Source organism: Saccostrea cucullata, unplaced genomic scaffold (assembly GCF_032062105.1).
Source record: "Saccostrea cucullata isolate Sc308-1 unplaced genomic scaffold, CSIRO_AGI_Scuc_v1 ctg2642, whole genome shotgun sequence".
Lineage (NCBI taxonomy): Eukaryota > Metazoa > Mollusca > Bivalvia > Ostreida > Ostreidae > Saccostrea > Saccostrea cuccullata.
Window position 1 is genome coordinate 22,029 of NW_026936031.1, and position 24,984 is coordinate 47,012.

Consider the following 24,984-nt stretch of genomic DNA (forward strand, 5'->3'; position numbering starts at 1 on the left):
TTAACCATTTGAAATCCACACTATCCCAGAATGCTTCCATTGTTTCAGCTTTTCTGGCTTAGTGCTTCTTGAGAAGTTTTTTTTTTAATGACACCACCCTATTTTTTTGAATTATCTCCCCTTGGAAGGGAATTTGGTCTTTTATTTTAACAATTTAAATTTCCCTTTACATATGGATGTTTTGTACCAAGTTTGGTTAAAATAAGCTCAGAGGATCTGGAGAAGAGGTGGAAAATTTGCAAAAATTTACAGACGATTGGACGGACAGCAAGACAGACAAACGGAAAGACTACGGACAACATGTGATCAGAAAAGCTCACTTGAGTTTTCAGCTCAAGTGAACTTAGAATTACTTACCTGAAAAGTTGACGTATATAATTGCCAAGAATCGAAAATCCTATTTTGTAGGAGGTGGGGTTAGAGGCCAACCACCCTTTCAGTGAACATTTTCATTTATGTTTAGAAAAAAAATGGGTGGGCCTGGCCCCTTGTTGCTACGTGCCTGCTACTTCAATGAATACTGTAAATAACTCTTTTATTTTATCCAAGGGAAATTTACTATTGCGTAAGACACTGTGTTTGCGAAATTTGATTTTCGCGTATACTAGAATTCCTTGGGATTATATGAAGCAATAACCACAATTCGTGAAAATTCTCGCTTTTTCAAAAATCAATGCTATCTTGCAAAATATAAGGTGTCGCCAAAAAAATTAACATGATTATTTTGCATCTTGGCATAAATAAGTAGCATGTCTACATGTACATATACTCTTCAAAAAAAGAAACGCATCGTAGAATTTTAGTGACACATTGAACATAAAGATTTTTTAGTAAAATTATGCATTGATAAAACAGAAATGTGGTAAGCAATAGGAATAATATCTAAATGTCATAATTACTCAACAATTTTAAAATTAAAGTCAGCTTAAGACCATTGAAGATCAATCTCCTGGTATGTCCCCCGCAGACACAAATGATAGCCACAAACGGCATCTAATGGAAGCAAATGTGTGTAATAAAAACTGTATAGGAATACTCTCTTACTCCAAATGTAGTAATTAAGTCAGCTGTTACAGAGTCTAGGGATGCGATTGTCTTTGGCAAATCATTTCAATCCATTTTGGCCAATGCTGTTTAATTTGGATTAAATCTAGCGATTTAGATGACTGTGACTGAAACAGGTTGTTGTTTCTTTGCAAGAATAGGTGTGTCAAATGAGCCATATGTGGCTGTATATTGTGAGATTTCAATACGGCTCTAGGATGCTGCATAATTGAATCTCTTATGGGTGTGTGTAGGTAGAACATGGTTAGAGTACCTTTTTCAATCAAAGTCCATTGAATTCGAACCAAATCAATCTTACTTTCTTATAATACCATTTTCCATATAATTACACTACCACCACCAACCTTTTTAACGTCCTTGAGGCAGTTATCTATCTAACCTTCATTAAAAAGCATTAGCACTCTTAAACTTATAAGAGGTTTTCATATAAACATTCTGGACTATTAGGTTAACCAAAATGTTCAGCAGTGATGTTGTGGTCATACTCTATTCTTCTGAGATCTTTGAAGTCGATATTTGGGTGTTGTGGGGTGGGAACAATGACATGAAAAATCCTCTTGCAATAATTCGTAGTCAACTGAAAACGGTCTTGTTAGATGATCTGTTTAATTCAGGGATAGCTAATGCTTTAGATGACGTCCCTGCATTACATTCATGCAATTTGCGTAATCCTCGGAAGTGATGCTGTGCTGCTGATGTCACACGTAGTCTACCATATTTTTTGCGAACACTGGGTTTTCGATGTTAATGGTTTACGTTTTATAGGTTATATATGGTTTGTGTGTAACATTAAAACCTCTTGCAACTGTAGATTGCGGTACCCCTGCTTGCAGTCGCCCATTCTCCTTTTTGTTCCACGCAACATTCAGATGCAGCAATTTTAGGAGGCGTCATTTTTCAGATAAAACCAGATTCAAAATATCGAGAACCCCCACTTTTGATAGCCCCTTTGTACCTGAAGGAATTGCATCGGAATTAAACAAATAAAAGTTGAGAACAAAATTTTGGAGAAAATTTTGCAAAATTGGGTCTTTTTGTCTGTGAGACTTGTAGAATAACTGTAAAGTTTACAATTGCATAAAAAAATCATTGAATTTCATTTAACTCGAATACATCGAATTCATACAAAAATAAAAGGTGTGACAAAACTATCAAAAATTTTCAGGGCATTGTTCCTACTATGCGTTTCTTTTTTTTTTTTTTTTTTGAAGAGTATAATAATGATGCATTTAAACATAAATATGTCACATGTCTAGATAGTCGATTTTTTATCTTGCATGTTTGATGTCAGATATTGTGTTGACATGTCAGGTATTTTTGTTATTTAGTAAATTCAATCATACTTAAGTTAGATATCCTAATAAGATTGGTAATTTGAATTACAACATAATTATACAATGTAATTCGTGCTGACATCAATAAGACGAATATTTACATTAAATTTTAATTGTTGCATGCTAACATAATCTATCTTGCATGTTATGGGCAGATTAATTTGGAAAAGTATAACCGCCTCTTGATGTTATGTTTAACATTAACATGACAGAATAAAGCCTGTACAATCTAAAATTAATATAGATATATTGACAAAATTTTGTCGACGTTTATAAGATCAGAAAATACTACATGTACATACTTTGGATGATTTAACAGGCCTGTTAAAGCTTTGTTGACTTTGATCATGGCATTTTTTTGGCGTAATATCTTTTCCTACAAATGAAAAATGCGTAGATATATTTTCATAAATTTATATTATGAGATTTACTAATGTTGATGATTTCATTTATAAAGTTTTTACGTCTCAATATTTTGACAACATTTTGTTTGTTAACAAGGAATGTTAACTTAAGTTGTCAGTCCGTTTGTAAAAGATCGATGCCCCCGTATGGCATCTCACAGTGCAGTAATGGTAAAACTTTGGTACAATTTTGTCCGTTCAATTCTAAGATCAATGTAAATGATTAGAAATATTGTCACCCAAGGAAAGGTATTGTCACAACACCTGAGGGAAAAAGATTGAACCTTCAACTATACATATTATATAAATTAATTATATCAAAAGCATCCTAAAAGTCATAAGTAGTTACATGTAGACCATGTGCAGAGGATTAAAAGACACCTCATTACATGTAAGAAGACATTTTCTTTCAAGTTAAAAGTATTGATAAACATGTCTAAAACTGCACAATATCATAGAAAAGTTTTTGAATTAGCGTTTCACTGTAATCCGCTCAATATCCTTATTATTAGAAATATATATGGATTCAAAAATTTCCTTGAATTTGCTGATACATAAAATAAAGACACTTCAGTCTTCCAGTTTTAGAAAAATTAATTATATCTACAAGGAAATATTGTAAATTGTTATGTAAATTATAACATTTTTTATAAAAAAAAATGTATGGAAATACAATCTAGCTATATTGTTATACAATGACTTTTTAAGGCAAGCAATGAATCAAATAGACAGGAATTGTAATCGATATAACACTACGTTTTAGCAAAGTGACACCTGTTGATCATATCATAGTTTCTATTACCTTCTTAATCTGATATCCATAGCGATATTTAAAGGGGTACACAATATTGATGCTAAAATAACACATAACATTGCCTTAACATAATTATGAGGGTACGCATTATATGTAGAATCAATAAAGAGAAAGATACATGTTTTAAATGGCTATGAATTGATTAAATTGAGTAATTAAAAAGAAAATTAAATATTGATTTACACAGATCTAGTTTCAAGAAATTTGAAAAAAAGAGCACATAAATACATGTATAACTTGATGTATCAACATCAGACTATAGAACGAGTTTCCATCATTAAAGAGGAAATTCTTTAAAGAGTATTTCAAAATGACACCCATGTACATGTACCATCATATACTACAAAAATATTTCCTACATTAATAAGTACAATCAGTACAAAAACTTGTATTAAATTTTATGATAAGAAAAAGTGTCATCTAATTCATAATGATCAGACTTTTAGAAGTAATAGTCATCATTTATATTCAGTCAGTCAGGAGTCAAGACGGTCGTTGCGACGGGGATGTATTTTAGGTAGGGATGTCAACGAATATTCGAATATTCATTCGATGAGTTGATATTCGAATATAAATTCATGATTCGAATATTCGGATTTAAAGCATACAAGCATCAAAAAGAAAAAAAAAAATTGACAAAAACTGAAGTTTTATCAGAAATTGAATCAAATTCTCATCGTTGACCAATAAAAAGATTTTATTTGAAACAAAATTAAAGACACTCCTCTTGGATTACCTTAAAGTTGTGAATAGTGTGTCTGTTAAAATAATATAAATTCTTCATTTGATCATTTAATTAGAGGTATAACAGTGTCCTGTACTTAGAATTAATTTGTATTGTTGAAAGGACACATTTTTGTTTATGTATACAACATTTAAAATCATTATCAGGAAATTAATAAGCGAAATGTAATTGCCTTTAATTCTTCTCTCCATTAGATAATTGTTATGTGTGGTACATGTATAAATCTGTAGGGTTATCAGTGTACACTTTGGTAAGATGATTAATTAATCCTGAACTTATTAAAAGAATCTTTTGAATTTTCGGGGAAATTTTTTTTAATTACATTTTGGAGATAAACTCTTCATGCATTCTGTAAAATGTTTTAAGAATATATTTAAAGTGCATTTACAAAACTCTACATGAAATAATAACATATAACGTATATACTGCTTGACATAAGAGTGAAGATACATACATAATATAATGCAAGATGTATTTATTATATCGAATATTCGAATATATTCGAATTCTACTGTCGAATATTCGAATATCAATTATTGACAATTTTGCCATCCCTAATTTTACGATTTCGTTGGTATAAATAATTAAGCAATATTTATCAACGTGTCATCATATCTTATCAATTTTGAATATTAAACATAATGAATTTGACCTTTTGACCTTGACCGTCTAGTTTGAACCACTTCTACACAAATATTTTAAACTAACTTTAGCTATAACATTTGAACAGTAGATGCTAGAACTTTCATATTTCACATGTGTATTTTTTGTCCAGACTTTGCATTTGATTCAACAACTTTGACCCTTTGACCTTGACCTTGAGGATTTCTGTACTTAAACAAAACTTAACTTTTACGATAACTTTTTTAGAATTGGTGAAAGCTAGGGCTTTCATCTCTCACATATGTAATGTTTGTGAAAAGAACTCACATAGGATACCAAAACATTTGACCCTCTGACTTTGACTTTGGAGTTTAATTTACTTTTAACAAAAACAAATCTTGATCATAACTTTTGAAGGGTTAAGACTAGGGATAATATACTTCAAATATTTAATTCTTGTGATGAGACCTTTCATTTGTTATAAAGAGAACTTAAAACTTTTGACCTTGACTTTGGAGTTTGACATACTTTTAAAAAACTATATCCTTGGCCATAACTTTTGAACAGAAAGGGCTACGGCTTTCAGTTTTTCACTTATGAAATTCATGTGAAAAGACCTTTCATTGGATACCAAGAACTTTTACCCTTTTTCCTTGACCTTTGAGGTTGACCTACTTTAAAAAAAAAACCTTGACTATAACTTTTGAAGGGTAAGATTTTGGGCTTTCATACTTCGCATATGTAATCCTAGTGACAAGACATTTCACTGGATACGACAAGACATTTCACTGGATACCAGAAACTTTTACAATTTGACCTTGCAGTTTGAACTACTTAAAAAACTTTGACAATAACTGTTGTAGAGTTAGGGCTAGGGCTTTCATACTTCACATATGTAATCCTTGTAACAAGACCTTTCATTAATATCAAGAACTTTGAACCTCTGACATTGACTTTTGGAGTTTCACGTACTTTTTAAAACTTTAACCTTTGTCATTACTTTGGAACGGTAAGGGTTGGGGCTTTCATACTCCACACATGTACATGTTAAAGCAAATACTTGTGACAATACTTTTCTTAACAAACCAAGAACTTAGACCTTTTGACTTTGGCATTTGACCAAACAAAAAACTTATCCTCAGCCATAACTTCTGAACAGGCTGTGCAAGGGCTTTCATGTTTTACAGTCGTATTTCTTGTGAGAAGACCCGACATTGGGTACCAAGCTATATCATTGACATTTTTAAAAAGTTTAATCTTCGCTATGGTGTCATACGGGTTCATGAGTGTTTCACAAACACATTTTGTTCCTTATAACTTTTGATTGAGAAGAGATATGGCTTTCATATTTGACTTGCGCATTAACTATGAAAAGATATTCTCAAGCATGCTATGATATCTGACTCGTTGACCTTGACATTCACGACTGACCTTACTTTTTTAAAAAAAATCATATTTGGTACTAATTTCTAAATGATATATGAAAGGGCGTTTATATTTGACACAGCATGTCATAAAAAATGACAGCTCACCCACAGAGACTCCAAAAACGAGGGACAACAATCCTTTGAATTTGTTTTTTTTTTTTTTTTTTTTTGTTTTTTTTTTTAGCTCTACTGGTCAAAGACTGTCGGTCCGTCTGTCTGTAAAATTTTTCAAAATGCTACTCTTCCTACAGTGTTTGTCTGATTTTATATAACTCGGCACACATGTAGACACTAAGATACACAATTCTGTGTATCGGTTTTGGATTTCGATGAACGGTGTTGCCATGGTAACTATAGAGAAATGTCAGTGAAAATGTTCAAAACCCACAAAGACCTCAACATCTATCCCCTGTCGAAGGCACGTTTCTAAATTTCAACATTTATTTTTTTTACGCTTTTACAGTTTTAGTTGATCTCGACGCAAAATATAACAAGCTAATTCAGAGAATTTATCAGTTTGTACAAGCCAGACCTCATAAATTTTTCATTTCACATGCTGAATACTGTCATTTAGTAAAGAAAAAGTATTTCAAAAAAAAAGAAAATAGACCATCCAGAATTCGAACCCGGGACCTCTCACATGTGAAGCGAGAGACATACCACTAGACCACGGCACTGCTTTACTTTAGCGAAAATTATATGCATAAATGAAGTCATATACATGTTTTTATATATTCATGTTAGATATTGTCAAAATTTTACACAATGCATGGTGTCTAATATTTAACCTTTATTAAACAGTTCTAATGTAATAAGAATATAAAGTCCGCCGAGAACCTCTTTTATACGTAATAACTCTCCTTATGCCCCTGTGCTAAAAAAAAAAGCGACATGTAATACAATAAATACTAAAAAAAAAAAAAACGGGCGGGACACTTTCAGAGGGGTTAGAGAGGTCCTAGGGAGTTTCGGTATAAAATTACATTGCAAAACCTCTTGAAATATCACCCGGGAAGAATAGTGTTACACACAGACATAATGTATAAATCTATGACCTTGAACTTTGACCTTTTGGCCTCAATATAAATAGGGGTCTTCCTTAGGCCACAGGGATATGTTTTTTTTAAATTTCATTGCAAAAACTCAAAGGGTTCTCGAGATATCGCACGGGAACAAAAGTGTTATAACAGACAGAATTTGCGAATTTATGACCTTGACCTTTGACCTTCTGACTTTAAAATCAATAGTTTTCTTCTTTAGTCCATAGGGAGTTGATATGCAACATTTCATTGCGAAATCTCAAAGGGTTCTCGAGATATCCTGTGGAAACGAAAGCGTTACAGACAGACAGAATGACAGACGGACGGACAGGCCCAAATCAATATCTCCCACTTTTCAAGAAGGGGACAATAATCTTTAAAAGTCTTTTGTTAAATTTTGCTTTATCACAATCTTCGAATTCGTTGATCTGGACGCATAATGTTATATACCGGTATGTTACTCTAATGCAATAACCTTATAAGCTTGGTTAATACATTTTGCGTTGTAATATATTTTGCGTTGTTAATAAATTTTGCGTTTTTATTAGATTTTGCATTGTAATGTTGCCCTCTTTATTGAAATACTTTAAAAAGATCATAATAAGATTGCAAAACCTTGTACAGGTAGGGTCCTAATGGATATAAGCTAAAAAACTAGCTTTCCGAAAAAAAAAAATATATTGACAGACCGGAGAGCTACAGTTCCACCTTTTCAAAAAACTGTATATTTATTGCGCACAAAAAAGTGTGTTGTTTCTCGATTTATATTTCCATGTTTCTAAACTGTCATATTAAAATATTACTTACCGTGTGTTCTTACAAATTCTTCCACTGTTTCCGCAACAAACATTCCCTATAATTCTAGATAATAGCCCTCCAGTCCCTGAAATTGAGATCCTCGAAGATTTTATTTTTGTATACTGCCCTTTCGGTTTGAAAGATAATTCAATCCAACCAATGATGCGCAGATGTCAACTACGAAAGTACTTCATAGAGGAGTATCAATCGGAGTTCCTCGGGTGGCTCGTACCTTGCACATAACCTCGGACGTGAACGGTGATCTTCCATTTTGCTGATTCAGTCATGTGATCTTATGTGAATTTCATTCAAATATTATACTTTTTAAATCCCAGTTACTTTGATGCACGCCCAACACTGTGTTCTTGCTTTCAAACAATACTAAGATTTGGTTGTAATTAACACGAGGAATAACACAAATAAAGAAACCTTTTCTAAGAACTTTAGGCAGAGCGAAATATGAAATGAGTGAAAAGGTAGTTTCCGGCGGAGAAATGTAGAGATCTGATGCGTATTCCTCCACCTATCACATCCGAGGTTTGAATGGAGCGTAGCGGAGTCAGCCGAGGATTGCCGATTGGAGGAGTATTGATTGTATATTGTTGAACGGCCCTCTCGAGAATTTTTCACTCATAAAGAGATGTCACCACTTGCCGGTGGAGAGCTACAAATTTTGTCCTATACTCGGCACTCAGGGCCATTGAGCAGGGAGGGATCTTTATCGTGTCAGCACCTACTGCGACACGGGACCTTGGTTTATAGGGTCTCATCCGAAGGACCGGTCTCCACGTCCCACAGTGGGATTCGAACCCGCGACGTAAGGATTGACTCCTTACTTCGCGACTCCAGAGCAGACGCTCTAACCCATGCGCCACTTTTAGTGCACAATAAATCTACAGTTTTTTTTTACAATGGGTAAACTGGCACTGTTGCTCTGCGGTCTGTCAGTATATTTTTTTTCGGAGAGCTACGATTCTACAGCTAAATGGATATGTCGGTGACTTTTTAAGATAAAAAATACACTCTTTACACGGATGAAAGGTTCTTCTCAATTATCTGCTAATATATACGTAAGACAAAGTAGAATGGTTAAAAAATACACTTTATTTGTAGTGTATTTTTTTACTCTGTACGTTTCTTAAATAGATGCACAAGTAGTTTAATTAGAAGACATCTAAAATAGGTATTGCTAGATTATTACAAAGTAAAAAAACAGATTGTTTAACAAGATCACACTGTGAATGTAGTTCAGTGTCTATAAATTGTATAAAGGAGCTCTCTTGAACATCTCAACATGCGTGTATGGCATACTTCCGTTCGAAGCGCCTTTAGGTCTCAAATAATCGGATTCTATCCTAAGGTGGCTCATTACATCCACAGTTTATTTTAGATTTCAAAACAGCACCATTTATAATGTAGAAGTCAAATATCCAGATGGGGGTATAGATATCATAAATATTTTTATAGAATTTTTTAGTTTTTGTTTTATTTTAGTGAAATGTTTTATTTCAGGTTTATTATTCACAGAATTTCAGGACTTTCAGTGTCAAATGATGGGCATCTTCTTAAGACAAGTACACAAAATGAAAATACCTCATATTACCTGATAATAATTTTATTAGAAAAAATAATTTTCTCCTAAAAAACAATTAATGTCATTATCTTTTTAATCTATGCATAAAACGTTTAAAAAGTGTGTTCTGAAGAGACAAGGAATGTATTTCAATAAATTACATGTGTCAAATTGAATGAAGAATGTTTAAACGAAATGAAAAATCCAATTTAAAAAATATTTGGTATAAAAAGTCCACTTTCAAGAGTTATCTTTCCTAATTAGCCAAGACTCAAAACACTATGGAACGTTTGACATTACATCTAAGCTTTAAATTGCCAGAGTATACATTTAAATCAATAAAACAAATATATAAATTAACACCAACACAGTAAATAGCGCAATTAAATAAAATTTTAATTTCAACAAGGTTGTAGATTTTAACTCGAATTTCTTCCATACATAAATGTAAGTGATTGATAGAGTTCACTGCATGCATAGCTATGAAATTGACATTACTTGTTTTCCGAAGATTTGACTGTTGCTTTCTTTTGTTTCTGCCTAAAAGCAATTCTTCTTGGTTTATGCATAATGATTTATGAATCCGTTACTTTGTTTTCACTGTTTACAACACCGCATGTTTCATCTATTTTTAAACGCTTTTAAGGTCAGGGTCATATTATAGAGGTTCCTACACTACTCGTTCCCTGAGCAAACCGGCCGACACAATGGAGGTATATTTTTTTGTGTAGAACGTCATCAAAAAGTGGTGTAATGAGCCTCCTTAAACATAAATAAAACACTGGGTGTAACACAATATGTGACATTTTGGATGGAATATATCTCCTCTCGGCGACAAGTGTTACAAATATACCCTTTCTTTAAACAGTAATTTTAACTTTTAAAGGTACAGGTATTCAAATTATTATTTTTTTTACAAACAATACATATATTTGAAAGGTAAATGTGAAATTAGGTAATAAAAAGTTAATATAATAAGACAAATCCTTTTGCTCAAGATATTAAAAATTTATGCCCTGAATTGAAGCTTTTTTTTCCAGGAAAATTAGCAAAAAAAAAATTTGTTATTGAGTCAAATGATGACTGACGTTTTAAATACTAATTGTAAGACCATTATTTGAACACTGAATTAACGACGAAGTTTTTCGTTGTTTTCTGATTATGACAATGATCACATGACAGATTTGTGACCGGTCGGTGGGGGATGCTCACACCTTCATAGAAAATGATCGATCCAACCTGATGCTTTGGAGGACCGTGTTTGCTCCGCTTCTATTTTGTAGTATTTTATCGACTTATGAGCTTGAATATTTACTGTTCCTTATCTCCTTATATTTTGTCCAATTAATGTAACTTTAAACAAATAAGGCATTTGTAAGGATATTTGTTTTCCACGGGACACGTAAAATAGTTAAACGTGAAAACAGTTAATATGTTAAATCAATGATCGTAAAAAGTCCCTAATGCAGGAAACACTGTAAAAACTGACAGAAAAATCTGAACCATCAATTTGCACGACATTTTCAACACCCTTTAAAACAATTCTTAATTACAAATAAAGAAAAATTTTAAAGCATAAACGACTTCTTCAATAAAAACAAGACTAAAAATTTATCGCAGGTTGTAATAATTGTAGTTTTCAAATTAAAACATTTATAATCAGTCTGATTCTACACACACGTACTCTGAAGTTGATATTCAGTTGATACTGGAATTCCTTATTTAATCCTCGAAGTCCGGATAGGAACTAAATGTACTCATTGATTAGCTGACAAGGATTTACATTTACTCTGCCCGATTTACATCCAATTTTAAATGTTAGAATAATAACAGACGTAACTTTCAAACAGATTTTAAAGAAAAAAAATATTTTGAAAATCAAGATGTTAATAATAATATTAACAAAACTATCAGTTTAAAGGATAGTCATTATGCAAAGTAAGAAAATGGTAAGGAAGGTGTATCTATTGTTTCTGGCCCTGCTTCCATCACTTAGATCTCCAAGTGCTCCAACTCTGTGTAAAAAGAGAACGAAACTGAAGAAGCAATTTACACGGGAGAATTAGATCTTGAACACAAATTGAAGTAAACAATTATTTTAATCTCATTTGTTTAAACAGACAAGAGGCCCATTGATTACATCGATCACATGAGCACTGTGGCAAAGGGAGGAGACTAAGATTTGGACAGTTACTTGATACTTGAATTATTAATATAATCTACATTTTCTGAGGATGCTTCCATATAAATTTGACCAATCATGGCTTTGGTTTTCTTGAGAAAAAGAATTTAAAAGATTTTTCCTATATATTTCTATTTAAAACTGACAACCCCTTCTGGCCCCATCCTATCTGCAGGGGTCATGATTTGAACTTACTTGAATCTATACTACCTGAGGATGCTTCCATATACGTATGATACATGTAAATCATGGCTTTGGCATTTTTGAAAAAAAGATTTTAAAGAATTTTCTAAATAAATATATTTCTATGTAAAACTTTGATCGTCCCTTGTGGTCCCGCCCTACCTACAAGGGTCATGATTTAAACAAACTTTAGTATATACTACCTGAAAATGCTTTTATATAAGTACGATCAATCATGGCTTTGCTTTGTTCATGAGATTAAGATTTTCCAGAATTTTTCTTATATGTATTTCTTTGTAAAACTTTGATCGTCCTTGTGGCCGCACCTTAACCCCGGGAGTCATAATTTGAACAAACTTGAATCTACACTACCTGGGGATGCTTATCCATAAGTTTCATCTTTCCTGGCCAGTGGTTCTTGAGAAGAAGATTTTTTAAACATGCCGCCAATTTTTCACCAATTTTCAATTATCTCCCTTTTAATTGAGGGGAAGGGGGGGGGGGGGGGGCTCGTTCGACCGAACTTGAATCACCTTCACCCAAGGATGCTTTAAATTGTGACAAGTTTAGTTAAAATTGGCCAAGTGGTACGTACTAAAGTAGAAATCGAAAATGAAAAAAAAAATACAAACAGACGGACAGACTGCAGACAAAACGTGATCAGAAAAGCTCACTTGAGCTTTCCGCTCGGGTGAGTTAAAAATACTGTGAACACTTAGCTTATGCACTAAATGCTTTTCCCGCCCCCCGCCTCCAATATGAATATAATGGCAGAATCCATGTGTAACGTGCAACGCGGCCGAGCTTGGGTGTTTGGTGATATGGCTTGTATCACCGAGGCGTTACACTTAGGTTCGTTAACCTGTTAACTCAGGTTTTTGTTGACCAAATAAAATTATAATCACAATCAAATATATACAATGGATTTCTTCTTGATTGGACGACCACTAACTGTGGTCAACGGGTGTCTCCCGCAAATGAATTACTTCGGTACTGCCACTTCACAAGTACTGCTGCATCTTGGCACTTCCCCCACTTCTGTGGTATGCCACCTCTCTCTACAACCAAGTGACTGCCTTATTCAGGTCTTACGTACATTGGTGTACTGTGAAACACTTAGCCGTTTATCCCCTGCATCCGTCTGCCTTATTCAGGTCTTATGACCGTATGCAAAAGAAGAAACAAGCTAATGTTTATCCACTCCGTCACCAGAGAGGTCCCCTGAGTTCCTGCAACACGGCATGTGTTACCTCAGTGCAGCCAGTCCCCGTACACAGTCAGTTTCATACTACTTGTATGATCTGAGAATTAATATTTTTTAGTGTTTAAGAATTTATATAAGAACGTAGGTAAAACGTTAAAACGAAACTAAATCACAAAACCAATTTCCGTTTCATTACCCTCCCCTCAAGATTATATGCGTCCCGCATATGATTAACTATTTACATATTTACAACTATGTACAAGCCTGCTTCATCTAGGGAAGATCCAACACCAATTGATCCACTAGGACAGGCTGACGTCTGTTTTCTTCGTACTGGCCTGCCTAATCCCTTTTTCTCTCTTGAATCCTTGTGTTCACCTTCATAAGGTCGTTTCTTCAGCTTTGGGCAGTTGCGTTTTATGTGACCTTCCTTGTTACACTCATAACAACGCAATGGTTTGCCTCTCGCTTGTTATGTTCCCCAAACGAAGTTGGGGAACATATTGTTTTTACTCTGTTTTTTATTATTAGGGTCTTCCGTCTCCAACGGAAGACCCTTCTATTATTCTATTGTTTCTTCTTCACTTTTATTATTCTTTTTTTTTTCTTTACAATTTTTGTGCAGAAGATTTCTCGAAGACGGCTCGATCGATTTTGTTCAAATTTTCAAGGATTATGTGTTTCTATCTGAAATTTGTACCCCCGGCTCAATTTTGAAAAAATCACTTCCGGTTGGAAGTTATCGCCCTTTCAGTGATTTTTAGAGGGTCTCCTTGTCCATGAGTAATCTCAAAAACGACATTAGCTAGAGAGCTGAAATTTTCAGCGATGATAGACGACACATTGCTGATTTGCAGATTGGATTTAAATTTTTTCAGAAAGGTCTAATATGGAAGCTCGGTAGGGGTCAAAATCTAGGACACGAATCCTGAGTGAATTTTCGAGACATTTTGTATTATATCTTTTAAAGTATAATTATTTTGTTAAGACATAGTGAACAAAATTTGTGCAGAATGTAAAGATCTTTAATACGATATCAAAAAAAAGTGCTGACTCATCACATTAGGGGCCAAAAGGGGCTAAAAGTCTTTTTTCGATAACTCTTTAACAGTCAATATTTTGTTATACATTATTGAAGCAAAAATGTTTATCTCAACAATCTACAACTGTATATTATAATTTTAATATCGTATATCACATGATTAGGGGCCAAAAGGGGCCAGAATGCTAAATCTTTGATGCTTTATATCTCGAAAGTGAGAAATATTTTGACAAGTAATGTTGAACAAAAGATGTTCAAAATCATGTTCTGAACAGTATGCAACCTTTCATTTTTCGCTAAACGTCCCCATTAGGGAGTTGAAGGGTTGGCCCCTAAATATTTCTTTTGCAAATAACTCGAAAACGAAAAAAAATCTCTGAATAGTTGTTGAACAAAAAGTCTTCAAAATCCTACGAGCTTCAAGTTGAAATCAAGAAAAAGGGGCTGGGGGTTCAAATTAGGGGCCAAAAGGGGCTAAAAGTCTTTTTTCGATAACTCTTTAACAGTCAATATTTTGTTATACATTACTGAAGCAAAAATGTTTATCTCAACAATCTACAACTGTATATTATGATTTTAATATCGTATATTACATGATTAGGGGCCAAAAGGGGCTAGAATGCTAAATCTTTGATGCTTTATATCTCGAAAGTGAGAAATATTTTGACAAGTAATTGTGAACAAAAGATGTTCAAAATCATGTTCTGAACAATATGCAACCTTTCATTTTTCGCTAAACGTCCCCATAAGGGAGTTGAAGGGTTGGCCCCTAAATATTTCTTTTGCAAATAACTCGAAAACGAAAATAAATCTCTGAATAGTTGTTGAACAAAAAGTGTTCAAAATCCTAAGAGCTTCAAGATGAAATCAAGAAAAAAGGGGCTGGGCACTCAAATTAGGGGCCAAAAGGGGCTAAAAGTCTTTTCGATAACTCTTTAACAGTCAATATTTTGTTATACATTACTGAAGCAAAAATGTTTATCTCAACAATCTACAACTGTATATTATGATTTTAATATCGTATATTACATGATTAGGGGCCAAAAGGGGCCAGAATGCTAAATCTTTGATGCTTTATATCTCGAAAGTGAGAAATATTTTGACAAGTAATATTGAACAAAAGATGTTCAAAATCATGTTCTGAACAAAATGCAACCTTTCATTTTTCGCTAAACGTTCCCATTAGGGAGTTGAAGGGTTGGCCCCTAAATATTTCTTTTGCAAATAACTCGAAAACGAAAATAAATCTCTGAATAGTTGTTGAACAAAAAGTGTTCAAAATCCTAAGAGCTTCAAGATGAAATCAAGAAAAAGGGGCTGGGCACTCAAATTAGGGGCCAAAAGGGGCTAAAAGTCTTTTTTCGATAACTCTTTAACAGTCAATATTTTGTTATACATTACTGAAGCAAAAATGTTTATCTCAACAATCTACAACTGTATATTATGATTTTAATATCGTATATTACATGATTAGGGGCCAAAAGGGGCCAGAATGCTAAATCTTTGATGCTTTATATCTCGAAAGTGAGAAATATTTTGACAAGTAATATTGAACAAAAGATGTTTAAGATAATGTTCTGAACAATATGCAACCTTTCATTTTTCGCTAAACGTTCCCATTAGGGAGTTGAAGGGTTGGCCCCTAAATATTTCTTTTGCAAATAACTCGAAAACGAAAATAAATCTCTGAATAGTTGTTGAACAAAAAGTGTTCAAAATCCTAAGAGCTTCAAGATGAAATCAAGAAAAAGGGGCTGGGCACTCAAATTAGGGGCCAAAAGGGGCTAAAAGTCTTTTTTCGATAACTCTTTAACAGTCAATATTTTGTTATACATTACTGAAGCAAAAATGTTTATCTCAACAATCTACAACTGTATATTATGATTTTAATATCGTATATTACATGATTAGGGGCCAAAAGGGGCCAGAATGCTAAATCTTTGATGCTTTATATCTCGAAAGTGAGAAATATTTTGACAAGTAATGTTGAACAAAAGATGTTCAAAATCATGTTCTGAACAATATGCAACCTTTCATTTTTCGTTAAACGTCCCCATTAGCGAGTTGAAGGGTTGGCCCCTAAATATTTCTTTTGCACATAACTCGAAAACGAAAAAAAATCTCTGAATGGTTATTGAACAAAAAGTGTTCAAAATCCTAAGCGCTTTAAGATGAAATCAAGAGGAAGGGGCTGTGCATTCAAATTAGGGGTCAAAGGGGACTAAAAGTCTTTTTTTCGAACTCTTTAACAGTCAATATTTTGTTATACATTACTGAAGCAAAAATGTTTATCTCAACAATCTACAACTGTATATTATGATTTTAATATCGTATATTACATGATAAGGGGCCAAAAGGGGGGGGGGGCAGAATGCTAAATCTTTGATGCTTTAAATCTCGAAAGTGAGAAATATTTTGACAAGTAATTTTGAACAAAAGATGTTCAAAATCATGTTCTAAACAATATGCAACCTTTTATCGTTCGCCAAACGTCCCCATTAAGGAGTTGAAGGGCTGGCCACTAAATATTTCTTATGCAAATAACTCAAAAACGAAAAAGAATCTTTGAATAGTTGTTGAATAAAAAGTCATCAAAATCATGAGAGCTTTCAGATGATATGAAGAAAAATGGGCTGATTTCTAATGTTTGGGGCCGTGAGGGGCCAAAGGTCGATTTTTTAAAAGTCTTTAATGTTCAATGTCTTTTTTCAGATTATGGAAAATCATTATTTTAGAATGAAAATCTCAATCAAAATTTTATCTCATCTTATCAAGAATCGGACGGAAGACCCACTCGTTGCTCGCAACGAGATCGTATCTAGTTATTATTCTTATTTTTCTTCCTGGGAAAATTTTGTCCGCGAGTGATCTTGTAAACTACACATCAGACTAAGGTGAAATGTTTTTAGGGTCAGTAGACATTTAATGTAGATTTGCGGAACGAAGGTCATTTTGCGCGCACGTGCTTGCAAGAGCGCGCACGTGCAACATGATAAATGACCGATTACATTGATATAGATGTAACTTTTTAAATTTTTGATGAAATGCTTTAGAACTCATTATATAAGGATACATTAGAAGTATAGACAATATGACATGGTCAAAATAGCAAGATCTCACGCGCATGCACGTGCGCTGCACTCTGATTGGCTGAAACAAAAATCTCAATATCTTTTTTGTCTTTTGACGAAATGCTTTGAAATTTTGATTATAGCCATGCATTAGGATATCCTACAATATGATATATAGCAATTATCATGAAAACACATGCATGCACGTGCGCTGCAATCTGATTGGCTTAAACTTTAAATAACTATAACTCATTTGGATTTCAACCAAAGACGATGGGATTTGAAATATAGATATATATTATGAACTACTACAAGAAGGTATGGTCACCATGCACATGGATACACGTGCATGTACGTGCGTTGCAATCTGATTGGCTGAAACTTTAAACAGCTATAACTCCCTTGGTTTCCAACCAAACAGGATGGGATTTGGAACATAGATAGATATAATGGACTACTACAAGAAAGGTATGGTCACCATGCACATGCGCACGTGCGTGTACGTGTGCTGCAATCTAATTGGCTGAAACTTTTAACAGGTATAACGCCCTTGGTTTTCAACCATATGGTGTGGGATTTAGAACATAGATAGATGTAATGATCTTCTACAAGAAGGTATGGCCACCGTGCTCATGTATGCACGTGCGTGCACGTGAAATGAACAAAATCAAAAATACACTTGAATGAGCGTATTTTTATTACTTTTGGATAAAATACTTTAATTTTTAGTTTGTTAAAATATATGGATTGTGTAGACAAAATGATATGGTCATTACGCACAGGCATTCGCATGCGCACGCATGCAATGCTGAAATTTGAATGAACTTCGTACACTTCCAGGTAAATGTTAAAGTCTCAAAAACATAGAGTTTGTCTCATTTAATGAAGCTTACAGGTAATATGGCACAAAAAGAGAGTTGGGGAGCGTTTGGGGAACATCTGTAACGGTCCCCGTTACAATTAGCACTAGTTTGTCATAGGTTTTACTGACTGACTTATTCAGCTTCAGTTTTCGAATCTCGTTGGTTAAGGTACTCATGTTAGCCTCCATGGACTTCATCCATGTCTCAAGATTCTTCTGGCTAACCTCAGCAGATGAGTGCTCTGGTGCCGATACTCGTAAATGGCCTTTTCCTGCTAAGTTTCTGCTCTCTGCTCGATTATAAGCTTCGAGTTCAACGGCTAGCCGGATGACTTCATTCAGGTTTTGAGTACGAGATTGTTTTATGCGGATCCTCATCTCTGAATCTACCAAGGCATCTATGAATGCATCTTTGGCCAGAGTTTCTCGCACATCACCAGGTGCTGATGCGTAGGCCAAATTGGTTAGTCGTCTAATGGCCTGACCTAACTCTGGTATGGACTCAGATGCTCTTTGCCTTCGTTCCTTAAGCTGAACACGATACAGATCTGTTTGGTTAGGAGGGTAGAACCTCTCCTCAAGGGATCTGACCAGTGTCTTATAGTGCTGACCAGTATCACTTGGTAAGTCACCTAACACTGACTGTGCTTGGTCACGCAGTGAAACAGCCAGGTAAAGACCTTTCTTATCTTCCGTCCAGCCGTTTACACCAGCACAGGCCTCAAAATGTGATTTGTAGTCAAGCCAGGAGCTGGTTCCGTCATACGTGGCTGGCTTGATTATATGGCCTGTCTTGGCATTGTCCGTCCCTATTGACTGTCTCCGTGGTTTTGTTGTGTCAAACAGATGGCCCGTCACAACGTCGTCAACCCCAGCATGTGGTGTTAAGCTTGGTTTGCCTTCGTCTGGAAATCTAACTTTAGGCCGTGCGCCGTACTCGTCAAATGACACATCTCCTGACATACCGGCCGGTTGATTGTCAGTTCTGTGTGTTGCATATCCAGACTCTTGGCTTGCCGCATTTGTCTGACCACCGTCGCTGTTTGGCGTTCTCATCCTCTCTAAGATCTTCTCCATCCGCCATATGGTTTCTGGCAATTTCTTAGACGAATCCATGGTCAACAAAATCCCGACGCTTGCCACCAAATAATGTAACGTGCAACGCGGCCGAGCTTGGGTGTTTGGTGATATGGCTTGTATCACCGAGGCGTTACACTTAGGTTCGTTAACCTGTTAACTCAGGTTTTTGTTGACCAAATAAAATTATAATCACAATCAAATATATACATTGGATTTCTTCTTGATTGGACGACCACTAACTGTGGTCAACGGGTGTCTCCCGCAAATGAATTACTTCGGTACTGCCACTTCACAAGTACTGCTGCATCTTGGCACTTCCCCCACTTCTGTGGTATGCCACCTCTCTCTACAACCAAGTGACTGCCTTATTCAGGTCTTACGTACATTGGTGTACTGTGAAACACTTAGCCGTTTATCCCCTGCATCCGTCTGCCTTATTCAGGTCTTATGACCGTATGCAAAAGAAGAAACAAGCTAATGTTTATCCACTCCGTCACCAGAGAGGTCCCCTGAGTTCCTGCAACACGGCATGTGTTACCTCAGTGCAGCCAGTCCCCGTACACAGTCAGTTTCATACTACTTGTATGATCTGAGAATTAATATTTTTTAGTGTTTAAGAATTTATATAAGAACGTAGGTAAAACGTTAAAACGAAACTAAATCACAAAACCAATTTCCGTTTCACATGTTTTATTGCTCTGGGACACCCAAAATAACCGTCGGATCAAAAAGTAAAATTTGAGATGCACAGTGGCATTAGACCTGTGTTATAAAGATACTGTGAAAGTATCAATCAATTTTACCCAGTAGTTTAACAGGGGTTGCAGAAAAGAGATGGATACCCATCCATATTATAGAAAAATGCATTGCTATGGGAAATCCGAAATGCATGACCGTTCAAAAAGTAAAATTGGAGGTGCACAATGGAACTGTATCGTAAAGAATCTATGAGATTTCGTTAAATTTCCTTCAATGGTACATGCATAAGAGAAGTTTTGGATAAGAGATTGGTAGCCTAAAAGGTAAGAGACTAATTGACGACCGTAAATACAGAAATCCCGATCACTATACAGTGAAACCCGTCTTATCCGACATGCACTTGGTGACAAATTTCGTGTCGGAATAGACAGAATGTCGAATTACACAGTGATAGGACACATGGAAATAAGTAAAATGTGAACGAAATTAGATGTCGGAATTCACAGTGTGTTGGGTTACACAGGTGTCAGTTTAGACAGTTTTCACTGTATTTTTCAAGCAGGGGTGGGAGTGGGGGTGTAATAAATAATACTATTCTTATAGAATTTAAAAAGAAATGGTTAACTGAAATGAAACTTTACCTAGGTTCAAACTGCTCGTCAAGATATTGATGCAGTTTTTCCGTTTGATTTCCTCCTCTCTTTCTTATATTTGTCTTTTTATATACTTGTTCATAGCATTCTTGGTCTGGCGAGAATAAAACATGTTATTTTTGAAATACTAGGTATATATAAAAATCTATAAATTAATGAAATGGTCTTTCCATTTTGATTATTAACTAGAATCTTCATTATGCACAAATGTATTAACACAGTGACATGCTTAACAAATTTGAAATAGTTTAACGTACACATGTATGCGTCCGTCGACATGTAGTCCCTTATACATGACGTGCAGGTAGGAATATAAAATTCCTGGATTTTACCTCCCCTAGCATTGTATTCTGCACAGTAACCTAAAATAAATAACATTACTTCAGAAAAAATATCAATTGAAAAGCAGATGAACTCTGTTTCCTTAGAACTATACCTTTTTCAACTTAAGGTCAGACGACACGTTCCTCAAAAATATATTATTTTTCCTACGAATTTGTCATTAAAGTAAAGGTCCTTAAACATGTTTCCTCACAAAAAATTAGGGTACCTTATCAGGCATTTGGCCAAGATACCATAGGGTCATATTTCTTATATAACCCTTATGGGTAATCTTCTAAATGGTCTATAACACAAATTTTGGTGTACTTATATTTAAAAACATTTTGATTTTGTAGAAATCAGAGAATGACAAATATGAATATTTTTTTATATAATACCAAGATTTACTTAACATATATTTGAGAAACGTGTCGTCTGACTTTAAGATTATTTTTTTTCGAATTTTTCGATTATAGAATTGATAATTGATTTTTGTGCTTAGATTGTGTAGTTTGTTTAGAATTTATTTAGATTATCAGCATTACCTCAACCATAATTTTCACTTTTTGACAGAAACTATTTGTGCACAATATCAGATATATCTAACAAATTAGAGTACTTTGCTCACTAAATGATACCACCGCCATCCATAGGAATACTATAAACCAACGATTACCCGCGTCATGTTTTATACGCGATTCGTCAGTTTAAAATCAATTCGCGACGATTAATTTCCGCTGCCGAGGAAACATTCTCTACACATCCTTAGCAAATGAATGAATTGTGGCAATATATATTCACGAGTTAAGGGAGATCGCGGAAGTCGTGGATATTTTTCGCACGCGAATAAAAGATGGTTAACATTATGCTGGCAGTATTTATGTTTTGCTATGGGGAAACCCAAATTATGCATCGGATCAAAAAGTAGAATACAAGTGTAGAAGATACACAATGGAGATATGTTACATTAATTCTTTTAATATCTCATTAAATTTCATTCAGACGTATGAGCGGATTTGCAGATAAGATATGGGTATCCCGAACCGTAACAGACGGACATCCCGATAACTATATACCCTCCCGCTTTTAAGCGGAGGGTATAAAAACAACGCGATCGCCGGTGATCTAATGGATTTTTATACACTATCTGTATATTGAATTAAATAAAGTGGATACCTGTTACAGTATTTACTTAATGATACACATGATGTTGTTTTTTTTATACAGTCATTGGAATGTTCGTCCATCCGTCTGTGCGTTCAACCGTCTGCCCGTTCGTCCGTCCGTCCTTTACGCTTTTTGGTACCCATACCCGCCACTCCTCTCATACTACTGAATAAAATTTGATGAGACTTTAAATCTTTAATTATTGCGATTGTGCGCATGTTTTTGTTGTACAAGCTGTTTGTCGGAGATGGCTGAAACAATCTTCCTGAAACTTACCTCAAAGCAGGATTCCTGGTTGTAGTTGTGTTTTGTGGTCATTCAGTTTCAAAAATGCTACCGTTGCCATGGAAACCCGAAAAAAACGACGAATTTTGTCCACGAACGTTCTCTCTTGTCACAAAGACATTTGTAGTGAAACTTCATTGATTTCATGATTAGTATATGTAATTGTGCGTGTTGCATTTAAAAATTGCAAATTGTCAAAACTTGCCATGGAATCTGGGGAAAAGTGAAAAAGTACTAAAAAAACTGATGCAAGTTGATGGTTATCCAAGCTTAGCTAATGGGTATTGTTTTCGTTAAGAAAAAAAAAATCTTGTCCAGTTCGGGACGATATGAGCTATTGCTTCCAATAGTAGACTTTCTAGTTACATATTGCAATTATCTATACTTCCTATTTTACTTTTTGATCCGACACATATTTTGGGTTTCCCATTGCAAAAAAATGGACACAGCATTATATTCATCAAGTAACTGTACTTTAAAACATAATTTGACAATTGTGACATCAGCAAATTTAGCTGTCGCCATATCCTGTTCTTTAGCTCATCATATATTTCCTTTATAATAAATTAATAAAATGTGTTCACGAGTTTATGTTGTAAATTCTTATATACATGTAGTTCAAAGTTTGTAATGAATCCTTTCAATACTTATCAACAACAAGACATATACTCAGTAAGTCGAGTATTTGTCTAAATTAAAGATATTAATAATAATGATAAAAATTTTAAATGTTTATTTGCTTAATATGACAAAGAAGACCTAAAAATTCGCCAAACAGTGTTTGAAATGTTTCCTTGTAAACGATGAAAGGATGCCATGATAAAAATAATATATCAAAAATAGTCATTACACATACCTGAATGGATACGTGTAGATGGAGCACATACCGCCACTGTTATATTTTGCCAAGGATTGATAAGACAATGATATTTTAAGGTCCCTGTACATTTCCCTTCATACTGCTGACAATTCAATGCCTCGGAAGCCTTATCCCATGATTCTTCATCTACCGGGCAAGATTCAACTACTAGTCTTGTTAATTTTGATACACCACAAAATTCAGAGTCTAGATGAGAAACAGATGTACTGTATTTTACCTAAAATATAGACAATGTACATGAGAGAAAGATACTTAACAAAAGATTGTCTTCCTCCAAGTAGGCATGACCTTTTAGATATAGCTTTTGTGTTTGCAGCAAGTGTTCGATATGTGTGCAGCAAGCTTATAGCAAACAATTTTTACCTGCATATGAGGATTACTACAAGTCTACAGTAAGCATTGGATTTAATGAATTTAAAAAAAATTGCTGCCAACTTTCGACAAATATTGCTGCACATATTGCTGCACATATTTCATACTTCAGCAACTTTTGTTGGAAAATTGCAGCAAACTTTGCTGTGTATTTGTATCAAACATTTCAGTTAATATTATTTACCTGTGTTTTAGCAACAAGTGCACGGAAAACCTTTGTACTGGCCTTACTTAAGGGAAAAAAAAGCTAAACGACGCAAGTTTCTAATATGTAGGTAGTCTTTCATTATGTTCCAAGGCAATGTTTCCACACTTTTCATAATTAAAAAGTAAAATATGCTTGGCTCTGACAGAAGTTCGAAGAACCCGTGATGACTTCAGTACAATTTCGTTTTAAGTGTTAATTTGACGAGTTTTTCTCCTGTTTTTGCTCTCTTCCTGCACACATTTAATTTGATAAATGTTATCAATTGACGTGAATATGGTTCTTGTAATGCTTCTGTTGACTTCTTTGAAATTTTCTGTAAGCTTGAAGTAATGAATTTAACGTTTGTTGAAGGATAGCTAGCCGCAATCATTATGGTTCAAGAAAATGTTCTTCCTGCAAAAAGGTTGTTTTCCGCAATTTTGCGACAGACTTGCAACAAGTCTGCAACAAACAGCCTATTTTGAGAGAGAGAGAGAGAGAGAGAGAGAGAGAGAGAGAGAGAGAGCGAGAGAGAGAGAGAGAGAGAGAGAGAGAGAGAGAGAGTATTATAAGTAAATATTATCTACTAGTATGTTGATAACGAATTGTTTTCGTGCTTAAGAGTTTGTAATCCTTGAACAGCATTTCCAGAAAAAGCCTTCATTTGGCTACAAATCATAATGTTTTTCATCTTTTTCTACTCACCAATAACTGCAAATAAATACTGATGAAAGATAACTGTGTTTTCTTGTAAATTTTCATGTTGCATAATTTCCTTTTTCCAGTTATTTTATCTGAGAGAAATAGAACAATGTGATGTAAGAGATCATGAAACAAATGTATGAAACACTGATAATCAATTTAATTTGAAATCTTAAAAAAATGATGTCAGGTACATTATAGCTTAAAATGCAACTCACTATAATATATTTATAGAATTTGTAAAGATCATTCGACATAAACGGTTTATTTTCAACTTTGATTTGCAGATAT

The 24,984-nt window shown here is 34.4% G+C and overlaps 1 protein-coding gene across 1 annotated transcript; it reads right to left on the reverse strand.

The window, feature by feature from the left end:
• Nucleotides 1-11,424: 11,424 nt before the first annotated feature.
• LOC134244635 (uncharacterized) lies at nt 11,425-23,801 on the reverse strand. Its single transcript, XM_062726893.1, has 5 exons — nt 23,796-23,801; nt 23,409-23,649; nt 21,037-21,141; nt 20,768-20,873; nt 11,425-11,818 (listed from the first exon to the last, which is right to left on the reverse strand). Exons 1-5 carry the CDS (start codon nt 23,799-23,801, stop codon nt 11,719-11,721), a joined length of 558 nt encoding a protein of 185 aa, XP_062582877.1. The 3' UTR covers nt 11,425-11,718.
• Between the last annotated feature and the right edge of the window lie 1,183 nt (nt 23,802-24,984).

Excerpts from the sequence above, each read along its gene's own strand:
- LOC134244635 (XM_062726893.1), bottom strand. Across the intron at positions 21,142-23,408 it reads ATCTACACGTATCCATTCAG|GTTACTGTGCAGAATACAAT; the intron begins GTATGTGTAATG and ends TATTTATTTTAG. Across the intron at positions 20,874-21,036 it reads GTCGACGGACGCATACATGT|ACCAAGAATGCTATGAACAA; the intron begins GTACGTTAAACT and ends TATTCTCGCCAG.